Source organism: Panulirus ornatus, chromosome 65, assembly GCF_036320965.1.
Source record: "Panulirus ornatus isolate Po-2019 chromosome 65, ASM3632096v1, whole genome shotgun sequence".
NCBI classification, from domain to species: Eukaryota; Metazoa; Arthropoda; class Malacostraca; order Decapoda; family Palinuridae; genus Panulirus; species Panulirus ornatus.
The window spans coordinates 12,462,729-12,475,228 of NC_092288.1; the positions used below are offsets into that span (position 1 = coordinate 12,462,729).

The window sequence follows — 12,500 nt, forward strand, 5'->3', positions numbered from 1 at the left end:
GTGTGAGAGTTGGGCTGCTGGGGGCTTGTAGGCTCCGGGGTTTGGAGGGAGAGAGAGAGAGAGAGAGAGAGAGAGAGAGAGAGAGAGAGAGAGAGAGAGAGAGAGAGAGAGAGAGAGAGAGAGAGAGAGAGAGAGAGAGAGAGAGAGAGAGAGAGAGAGAGAGAGAGAGAGAGAGAGAGAGAAGATAGAAATATTTCCATGACGAGATTTTGCCATTAGGGAGGGCTTGGGTTAGGCCCAGCGCGTCGTGCCCACTGCAGGAAAACCTAGAATTGGGAAGAGTGTTGTGTGGAGTTATACAGTTTGTCCAGTGTTGTGTGTGTGTGTGGGAGGGGAAGGCGTGAGTAGGTGTATGTGGACTAGATGCCAGTCTATATGGGTCGAGGCAGGTAGAAGAACCTTCGGAAATTGGGGTCAGGGAGGGGAGTGTGATGGCACACTGCTTACTTGATAACGCCTGTCTGCCACCTACCACGTAGAGAGAGAGAGAGAGAGAGAGAGAGAGAGAGAGAGAGAGAGAGAGAGAGAGAGAGAGAGCAATGAGAGTCATAATCCTAAACTCCCTCGCCCGCTTTCCCACTATACCCCCGTTCTCTCCCTCTCTCTCTCTCTCTCCCTCTCCCAGCCAGGACAAAACTGGCACGGCTGTGTAACCTTCACACACACACACACACACACACACCAACAATGTGTTTATATTGCACACCATTACAGAGAACATTACGACTCCGCTAAGTTGAGCGCCAGGGGACGTTTGCAACCTGACACACCAGCGATGTATAATAACACGCCCAGTGTGACTGTCGCACCCTGGCGAACGACTCCATCAACAAACCCCTGACGCGAACAATTATATTTGCTACTCATCTATATAACGGAATAAGAAATTTATATATATATATATATATATATATATATATATATATATATATATATATATATATATATATATATATATATATATATATATATATATATATATATACACTAATGATATGAGAAAAAAGAGGGCTCAGAAGATTAAAATGTTAATGATTGAATTATTAGCTATAAAGACTCTGTGGGGGAAAAATGGCAATGTTGAATGACGGAAACAATGAGTTCTAATCATGTTTATTTTAAGACAATAAAGAAAACGTTGGATTTGACCCATAAGCCGTTAACATTGGGTCATTTCATTAACACTATGAACACAAAGAGTCATTTCCTTGTATCTTTCATCTTCAGTTATATATATATATATATATATATATATATATATATATATATATATATATATATATATATATATATATATATATATATATATATATATATATATATATATATATATATATATATATATATATATATATATATATATATATATATATATATATATATATATATATATATAAGGTTTCATCTTACATAACACAGAGGACAGAGCTCTTTTTTTTCCCAATATTCCTTTTATTACTTTTAAAACTCTGAAAGTAACTAAAGTAATTAAAGACAGCAGGTGGAAACTCTGCCTCATTCTCACTTATGAGGTTCGTTTCTTCTCATAGTAATATCTTTCTTTAATTCTAAATGTGCAAAAGATTGGAAGCCAAAGAGCAAAGTTATTCAAAGTCATTTTGATTATGTATGCCGTGAACGGCATAAGGGGTAGGCAGGTGGGAGGGGAAGAGTAACTTTTTTTGAAATGATAACCCAATTGTTCTAGGTCGCAGCCCACGCCTGGGTAATTATCTCTTTATAATTACCCCATCTGAGCTGTACTGGGAGGGAGTTCTACATTCGTGTGTATGTTTGTGTAAGGGCGGTGTATGTTTGTGTAAGGGCGGTGTATGTTTGTGTAAGGGCGGTGTATGTTTGTGTAAGGGCGGTGTATGTTTGTGTAAGGGCGGTGTATGTTTGTGTGCGTGTGTTTGTGTGTGTGTGTGTGTGTGTGTGTGTGTGTGTGTGTGTGTGTGTGTGTGTGTGTGTGTGTGTGTGTGTGTGTGTGTGTGTGTGCGTGTAATGGGATTATATCTAAGGTTTCTCTTGTACCACACAAGTTCTTATACTTTCTTATGCTCTCAGCATTCACAGCTCCATCACCCACCGTCTTTCATTCATCCACTACTCTAGTGCTATTGAAACACTTCTTTATATCCTTCCTCATTAATTTCTGGCTTAGGTTCATGCTTTGGCCTCTAGCTGTTGTATCCTTACACCATCCGACATCATCAAATTGGCTTAAAAACCTAAAGATTGGAATTAGGTCACCCATTACATATCTCTCTTCCATGGTGGCTAAATCTAAGGTGTTTGATCTTGGCCTCTAAATATACTCTCTTAAATGAAGTATCATCTTTGTCGACCTCCACTAGATCTCCTCTATAGGTTCTTTGTACAACGTTATGTACATTGACCAAACTTCCTTATCCATATATTGGAATGCCGTTCTCATAGTTGCCAGTAGACAAATGGTCTCCTCTACCGTTCTCCTGAGGCGAGACTCTAGCGACGGATTAGGGATAATGTCCAAAGTCCCTCTTACATACAGATCCCTGAGGTTAATTTCCACGTAGATTATCTTATTAAGGTCTTCTTTCACTGTAGTCCCGTCACCATTACCTTCCACTTACTCAGGCTAAAGTTCGGTCAACCATGTACCAGACCAGCTTCTGGGGAGTTGGTTTAAGTCCCTCTATAAGTTCCTTCGAGCTTTTTATGTTTGACTTCCCTAATGGCTTTGTTGTCATCCGCAAACGTATTCAGGCAGGGAACCCAATCCTTCAAGGGTAGTCGTATACATATATCAAGTGCTGTAATGGTCGCAGAACACAGCCCGTCTGCGCCACGCTATATAGTGACCTCAGTCAATTTTGAGAAGAATCCTGTGATTTTTGTCTTTTTGCTTCCCTTCTAATGAAGTAGTCTTCCTCTTACTCCTGCCTGATGATCTAACGTCTTTACCATCCTCCAATATTGCACAGTGTCAACTGCTTTCCTGAACAGTCCATATACAGCAGATCCACTCAAGCTGCTTCTCCTTCCTTGTCATGACTAGAGCTCACTCTCTCGTGGAAATCTTAGAGGTTCGTTACACATGACCTTCTCTCCTCGAGACCATGCTGTCTCCTGGGAATATATTCCTTTGTGTGTGTGTGTGTGTGTGTGTGTGTGTGTGTGTGTGTGAGATTTACAAAGACACGAGCTAAGAGAGAGAGAGAGAGAGAGAGAGAGAGAGAGAGAGAGAGAGAGAGAGAGAGAGAGAGAGAGAGAGAGAGACGCGTGACTCCCCAGAAAACCTCATCACATTTTTCCAAGACTTGCTAGAAATATGAGCCAGGTTTCCTATAACTTCACCACTACACACTAACCACACTAACGACTCTCTCTAACCCACACCTGCTTGGCTAACACCACATAATTCGGTAATCATTACCCAAGGGGCTTATTAACCTCTCATTACCCCTCATGGCAGGTTCTCTATGACCTACGCGCACCCTCATGACTGGCGTCTTCGAATCAGGTATCTGCAACACCGGGACGAGGGTACCTACCAGTGCCAGGTGTCGACACACCCACCCCTCACCAGGACCATACACCTGCATGTTGTGGGTGAGTACCTGGCCCTCACTAGGACCATACACCTGCATGTTGTGGGTAAGTACCTGGCCCTCACTAGGACCATACACCTGCATGTTGTGGGTGAGTACCTGGCCCTCACTAGGACCATACACCTGCATGTTGTGGGTAAGAACCTGGCCCTCACTAGGACCATACACCTGCATGTTGTGGGTAAGTACCTGTCCCTCACCAGGACCATACACCTGCATGTTGTGGATGAGTACCTGGCCCTCACTAGGACCATACACCTGCATGTTGTGGGTCAACACTGGCCCTAACTAGGACCAGACATCTGCATATTTTAGGGCAGTACCTGGCCCTCATTAGGATCATACATCTGCATGTTATGAGCATTCGTATCTGGCCCTCTGTTTGTTCCCCTGCACGTCTATTTGTATGTGTTTGTCACTCTATCTACCTACGCAAGAACCACACGATCCTGCATCCAACATTATAAAAAAAAAAATCTCCTTAAATCCACCAGCCGGAAGGAGACTAGTTTATGAACCCAGCTCTAGCGATAATTAGAGAGAACACACCAACCAGCCAGCCAGCCAGCCAGGGAGCAAATCTAGCCCTGGGATCTCTTACAGCAAAGCACCCACGAAGCTCATGAGATGTAGATCCTGAACCTCCTGGGAAAGAGTTTCATAAGACAAAAGCGAGTAATGGAACTCATTTCATTTATTCCCTCATCAACTCATCAACGTTCAGGGAGAGAACATGAAAATTCAAAAAGGGTATCATGAAGTTTGCTTAATATATATATATATATATATATATATATATATATATATATATATATATATATATATATATATATATATATATATATATATATATATATATATATGTAGAGAGAGAGAGAGAGAGAGAGAGAGAGAGAGAGAGAGAGAGAGAGAGAGAGAGAGAGAGAGAGAGAGAGAGAGAGAAATAAAACCTTAAATTTCCAGGCTGGTATTCAGTAGTGAAACGCGGCAATCCGGGTCCGTAGACTTTTTCGCCTTAAGAAAATTTCACAGGTTGGGTTCTGGGTGTCTTGCAAGGCATACCTCCTTAAATATGTGATCTGAACAACACCCACAATAGGATGTAGCCCTCATTCATTCGTCCTTGTATATCTGTCCTAAATAAGGTGGTCACATGGTGTCTTCTTCAGTCATTCTTGGTAGAGTTTTCGTAGGTATATCATTAGGGTTGTGTACGTCGCTTGATCAAGGCCACTTTGGTCGAGGGAAGAGAGGGTACTGGATAGGCTTGGCAAGCCATACAGTCCTCTCTCTCTCTCTCTCTCTCTCTCTCTCTCTCTCTCTCTCTCTCTCTCTCTCTCTCTCTCTCTCTCTCTCTCTCTCTCTCTCCATTGCAGTCATTCATCCCCAAATTACTGGGGAGATGGTAATTCGCGTGGCCGGCCCCGGGAATACACCCAGGTAAGACAGGAGCGAGCTTGGGCGTCCATTCATCTCGGTCCAGGAACAATGAGGGATGGTGAATGAAACACCAAAAGAGAAATCCTTCAAGACATGAGGTGATGAGGTAGGTTCAGACTCACCAGACACATGAGGCTAGCTGGCTCCGGTGGTGGTCTTTCCATACCACAGATATGAGGCTAAATGAATGAGTTACTCATATCTAAAGTTAGACTTATATACTGTAACTACTAGGTTACACACACACACACACACACACACACACACACACACACACACAACACACACACACACACACACACACACACACACACACACACACACACACACACACACACACACACACATATATATATATATATATATATATATATATATATATATATATATATATATATATATATATATATATATATATATATATATATATATATATATATATATATATATGGGTATATAAAGATTTTCTGTGGACGTTTAGGATTAATAGAACTTGTAAAAATTTCACCTTTTGACCTGTGAGACGCGTAATCCATCACAAGTCTTCCCTCTATTTCTCCTCTTATTTTTTCTATGCCTGTATCCACCGGCTGCCACCCTCCCCCCAACCCCCCCCCCCATCCCCTCCTCCTCCTCCCCCCTCCTCGCAATAGGACTTCCGGTTACACCGGAAGAATTTTTGAGAACGTCTTTAGAAACCCAGAGACCAGAGGACTGGACGGTGACAAGGTTTCTCAAATCCATTTTTCAGATGTCGTCAGCTCAGTTCTTTGGGTGGGGCGCGACTGCCACCACCAGATATGCTTGGAGTCACATAGGTCACCATGGGTCACATAGGGGAGCCCGGGTCACAGAGGTTAACATGGGGTCACAGAGGTTAGCATAGGTCACAGAGGTGGGTATGGGTCACATAGGTCACCATGGGTCACAGAGGGGAGCCCGGGTCACAGAGGTTAACATGGGGTCACAGAGGTTAGCATAGGTCACAGAGGTGGGCATGGGTCACAGAGGTGGGCATGGGTTACATAGAATAGCATGGTTACGTAGGTCAGCATGGGTCACAGGTCAGCATGGGTCACATAGAATAGCATGGTTACGTAGGTCAGCATGGGTCACGTAGGTACCATGAGCCACGGAGGTGAGCATGGGTCACATAAGTCAGCATACATTTTCACATAGGTCAACATGGCTTACAGGTCAGCATAAGTCTGCATAAGTTAGCATGAGTAACAAAAACTAACAAGGATTATGTGAATCAGCCTGGGTCACATTAGTTAGCATTGGCCACATATGTCAGACTGCGTCACACAAGTCACTTTTAGTCACATATGTCACACTGGGTCACATAGGTCAGTCAGCTTTGGTCACATATGCCCGACTGGGTCACATAGGTCAATATTGGCCATATATGTCAGACTAGGTCACATATGTTAGTATGTTGTTGTTGAGTGGAGAAGCTGTACCAGCGATATGGGATGTAAACAAGAGGCAAAATGGATTTGGGGTGAGTGATCATACCACTGATCAAAGCCATTCCTCCGTTCTGTCTTGCATCACAACGAAGGATTATTATTGTCGAAGCGTCTGCTCAGTGTGAATCATAGTCCAAAGGTCAACGTCGAGCTGCTCAGAAGCCCTCCTAGTCCGGAAGTCTTGAATCTGCTGGTTAACCCCTTTTAGAACTTCATCTACCTTAGCAAAATAAACCATGGTAGGATAAAGCTCTTCTTTCCAAGCGATTATGCCCTAATTTCCATATAATTAGGATGTATTTTCCCCCATAATTAGGATCTGTTTCCCATGCTGTTAGGTCTTGCTTCCTATATAATAAAGTTTTATTTTCCCTGAGATGAGATAAGATACACTAAACCAGTGCAAGACTCTGCTATGATTCAAATAGTCTCTTATCTTCCTGGCTGTAGATCTCATGTATAGATTCATATATGCGAATAACTATGATATGAATATATATATATATATATATATATATATATATATATATATATATATATATATATATATATATATATATATATATATATATATATATATATATATATATATATGTGTGTGTGTGTGTGTGTGTGTGTGTGTGTGTGTGTCTGTGTGTCTGTGTGTGTTACGAACGCATGTGAATACTGTCCTCAACTCGGACATACGAGGAGTACTCGTACATAAGCGATATTTGGTAACGTCAAAATAAAACTCATCAGCCAATATCAACTGGCAAACAGAAGCGTTTTCTAAACATGACAGCATTTTTTTTTTTATCAGGGGGCACCGAGTTATTTATCAGGGGGCACCGAGTTATTTTCGGGGGGACAGTGCGCTGGTCACATATAGCCCGGCTTGTGATCAATACCCAGCAGCGTGCAAATACATATACGTATGTATGAATACAGCCCGGTACTCAAGTATGCATTTATGCATGTTTATACTCGCGGATATATGCGTGTTGCATGTTTTATAGATGTATATTCTAAAATGAATATATTTACATGTGTGTGTGTGTGTGCGTGTGTGTGTGTGTGCGTGTGTGTGTGTAGGGGGAGAGAGAGAGAGAGAGAGAGAGAGAGAGAGAGAGAGAGAGAGAGAGACAGACAGACAGACAGACAGACATACACACACACACACACACACACACACGCACATACACACATACACACACACACACACACACACACACACACACACACACACACACACACACACACACATATGCGCACGTGAGTGCGCATAGTAATCACAAATTATAGCACTGTATTGCCCGTGACAACCTCCCATAATGCGGTAAAGATGACAAGCTACCTGGGTAGAGCAGTCAGACTCGCCCTAACGACAGATGAAGCTGCGGGGGTTAAAGTTGTCATGGCCAAGATAAGGCCACTAATGTCCATGTTACGCCCAGCCATTACGAGAATTACGACCATGAGTGTGTGAGGATCTTCATACCGCCGCTAGTTGACCTGGGAAAAGAAATTCCAACCCATGAGGTTTTGAGGTGGGAGAGGAGGGGAGGTTGAGGTGGGGGAAGGTGGGTTGATTTACACTAGGGTTTGAGGTGATGATCCTCCACCACCCCACCCCCACAATTTAGATTCAGGGTGGGGTAATTTTCACTGGTGGGTGGGGTACACACCCCCCTCCCCCCCTCCCCTTGTTAATTTTTCTCCTTTTTTTTCCCCCAGTGGGGAGGAGGATGTTATTAAGCCAGACTAATGATAATCATACTGGGGAAAAATTAATGAATTTGCCCCCAGTGTTGTATATAATGTCAGGTTAAGAGGAAAAGATTGTGTTTGTGTGTCTGTATGTATATATATATATATATATATATATATATATATATATATATATATATATATATATATATATATATATATATATATATATATATATATATATATATATATATATAAGAATACTTCTCACGTATTCCCTGCGTGTTGTAGAAGGCGACTAAAAGGGAAGGGAGCGGGGGGCTGGAAATCCTTCCCTCTCGTTTTTTTTTAATATTCCAAAAGAAGGAAAAGAGAAGGGGGTCAGGTGAGAATATTCCAAAAATGGCCCAGTCCTCTGTTCTTAACGCTACCTCGCTAATGCGGGAAATGGCGAATAGTATATATATATATATATATATATATATATATATATATATATATATATATTTATATATATATATATATATATATATATATATATATATATATATATATATATATATATATATATATATATATATATATATATAAATATATATATATATATATATATATATATATATATATATATATATATATATATATATATATATATATATCCTCAAGGACACGCACCAGACCTTTCCAGGGATATAATGCCTTCCTTCCCTCCCTCGTTCCTTCCCTCCTTCCCTCCCTCCCCACATCGTATGCCATCCCCCAACCTTTCCCAGTCAGGTATTTATCTGGAGACCCCCCCTACCCCTCCCCTCGTGCAAGAGATCTATAATATTTTTTCCCCTCCACCTCTCGCAGCTCAGACCAAAACTTATTTCATTACGGTTCTGTCTCTCCCAGGAGAACCTCTTGCTATAACCCTTGCTACGTTTTTTTATATATATATATATACCACTGTCTGGCCTTCTTGGTTTCACGCAGGCCAAAGGTTTAACACCTTTTTCATCCTAAGTTTTCCCCCTTAGAACCATCATACCCTTATTTTTTTAAGGGATGGGATACCTTAAGGATTCATTTGGTGTTTATTCCTTTAAGGTATAAAGTATACATGCATCCAAACTTAACACACATATGTATATAAATACATACATATATTCATACATGATGTATACATACATTCAAACATACGTACATGCATATATAAATAAATCCGATTAATCCCCTTGTGAAGCTATCAGATGATCTTTTTAGTCCTTTTTTAACAAGTCAAGGATATATATATATATATATATATATATATATATATATATATATATATATATATATATATATATATATATATATATATATATATATATATATATATATAAACTCTTTCCTTCCTTGTGCCAAATGTTTCCATCCTGAACTGGTCTTATTCATAGCGACCTGTGCACGACAATATGAGCCTTAAGTATGTATTAAGGATGTATGTATGTATGTACGCCCTTGTTACAACTTGAAAATAATATTGTAAGTATATAAAAAAACTATCAATTTTCCTTCAACTGAGGTTATTAACGACATCAGTAAAGGAAGTGAGCAATGGTGACGTAAATATTCACAAGCGAGTTTCCCCTCTTGGTCTGAGATGTGAGGTCCCTCATTCCTTTTTTTTTTCTATTTACCTGACGTGAATGGATGGCTTACGCTGAGAACGTCCTTCGTATATATGCAGGAAATAGATGTTGACTCAGCGTGTCCAGGGATCAACATACGTTCCCAGCGACGCCCCGTGAATAGTACGATAGTTACCATCTACGAAATGGGAACCTAATCACATCTTCTGTGCATGTAGTTTTACACACACACACTCTCTCTCTCTCTCTCTCTCTCTCTCTCTCTCTCTCTCTCTCTCTCTCTCTCTCTCTCTCTCTCTCTCTCTCTCTCTGGAATCACCAGGATATAGAAGTCGCCTCTCGATACCCTATGAGTTCAAAGGATTCATGGGGTATGATGGATATGCAAATTACTGTGTCATGAAATTTGAGTGTTTGTGATTCCGGAGTTGTGGAATGCCCTCTACAGTGCTGGGTGGCGCTGGACGGGTGAAGGTGGGTTTAATTATCTTCCCTTAAGCACGACGGTACGACCCTTAAGCACGACGGTATGAGCCTTGAGCACGACGGTATGAGCCTTGAGCACGACGGTATGAGCCTTGAGCACGACGGTATGACCCTTGAGCACGACGGTATGACCCTTGAGCACGACGGTGCGACCCTTGAGCACGACGGTGCGACCCTTGAGCACAACGGCATGACCCTTGAGCACGACGGTACGACCCTTGAGCACGACGGTACGACCCTTGAGCACGACGGTATGACCCTTGAGCACGACGGTATGACCCTTGAGCACGACGGTTCTGCGACCCTTGAGCACGACGGTTCTGCGACCCTTGAGCACGACCGTAGTACTTATGGTTATGATGGCCTGACCTTTGGCCTGACCCTTAGAGAATGGTCAAAAATCCAGGTCATCATACCCAAGAGTCGTACGGCCGTGCTCAAGGGTCGTCCCATCGCGTTCAAGGCGGTCAAAGATCGTACGCCTAATTTGTTCACAGTATATCGTGTACTCGTCGCACCCTGGCAGTGCGGCATTGGCCACTCGGCTCGCTGCCGTTGCCATCGGCTGCCGACACTGTCATACCGCGCATGGCTGTCTGCTATTTTGGGACTCACTGTTTATCATTTTTCCCGCATCTGCATAATCCACTCAACTATGTAATTCCCTCAGAGCGTTTTTGTACAGATATTTACATCTTTTTTAAGTTACTGTATTGGCTTCCCCTCTCGTAGTTTGGCCCTACTCGATGTGAATTTTCACTTTTCCACCATTCTTACCCAAGCAGTCCAGGTCCTCCCTCTTTTTCAACCCCCGACCTCGATCTATAAGGACGACATCTGCGTGACTACTTCCTTCCTTCAGGTACCGTGCATACAGTGGTAACCATCGACGCTCTTATCAAAAGTGGACATAAGATCGTAAGTATATCTTCAGTCTTCCAGATCCCCCACTTCCCCGTCTCTCTAACCTTCCAGCTCAACCCTTCTTGTCAATTCCTTCCAGAGGCAGCCATCCAGATCCTGGACGAGCGCGGGGTGGTGCTCCGGGAGAAGTTCTACCGCACGGGTTCGACGATCGAACTCCAGTGTCGGGTGTCGGACGTGCCCACAGCCACGGCCCTCCAGCTGGCCTGGTATCACGACGACCACAGGCTCAACTACGACGCCTCCAGGGGCGGCGTCAGGTGGGTGCAGGCGAGCAACCAGCTCCCCTTCTGCTGTAGTGTGTGTCCCTCTGTGTCTGTGTGTGTGTCTGTGTATGTGTGTGTCTGTCTGTCTGTCTGTGTATAGGTTCAAGATAAGCACAGAAGCCTATTTGTATCTATCTGTCTTTCTATTCACCTATTATTCTCTCCCTCTTTCTATCTATCCATCAATCTCTTTATCTATCCATGAGTGTTAGAGACGCCAACGTGAGAGAGAAGTGAGGGAGGTAGGGTGGTGAAGCTCCCGTCCAGTGTGGAGAGCAGAGGGTGAAGACAGCGAACTTCCTGATTGTTATTCTTACCATAAGGTGTGTGGGGATCGGTGACTCCCAGGTTTGGTCTGGGGTGTAAAAAAAAAACAAAACCCAACCAGCCAGGCTGTACTCTCTCTCTCTCTCTCTCTCTCTCTCTCTCTCTCTCTCTCTCTCTCTCTCTCTCTCTCTCTCTCTCTCTCTCTCTCTCTCTCTCTCTCTCTCTCTCTCTCTCTCTCTCTCTCTCTCTCTCTCTCTCTCTCTCTCTCTCTCTCTCTCTCTCTCTCATCGTCAACTCCCACCGCCATCCGTCACCAATCCTCCCTCACTCACCAACATTTCCACCATCAGAGCGAGCCCAGGTCGTCAGCTCCCTCACCACATCAGCCAATACTTTCATGCACTCGGCTATACACATCGATGCAAACAATATACATTCACACATAGATGTATACAGAACCGAACATACACATTCACCCCAATTATAGATATACATTCGAGTGACTTTCTTCACCACACGTATACTTATCCATAAGTTATACATTTACTGATTAATGATTAATCTCTTGATCTCAAAATTATAAAAAGTATATACATTTTCAGCCATAAGGCGTATGCATAATGACCCTTAGGACACATAATCATGGAACTATTGATTTCATAAACAAACTCTCTCTCTCTCATCTTACAATAACCAAAATTCATCAACTAACTATCTAACACGCCCCAATCCCAAATACAAACAACG

General features: G+C 42.4%; 1 protein-coding gene across 1 annotated transcript in view; it reads left to right on the forward strand.

Moving 5' to 3' along the window:
• The window catches only part of LOC139746637 (lachesin-like), a 137,173-nt gene that overhangs the window by 121,838 nt on the left and 2,835 nt on the right, over positions 1–12,500 (forward strand). Inside the window, exons 5-6 of the mRNA XM_071658056.1 lie at positions 3,458–3,594; positions 11,300–11,480. Coding sequence (XP_071514157.1) covers positions 3,458–3,594; positions 11,300–11,480 — 318 coding nt within the window. The remainder of the gene's footprint in view (positions 1–3,457; positions 3,595–11,299; positions 11,481–12,500) is intronic.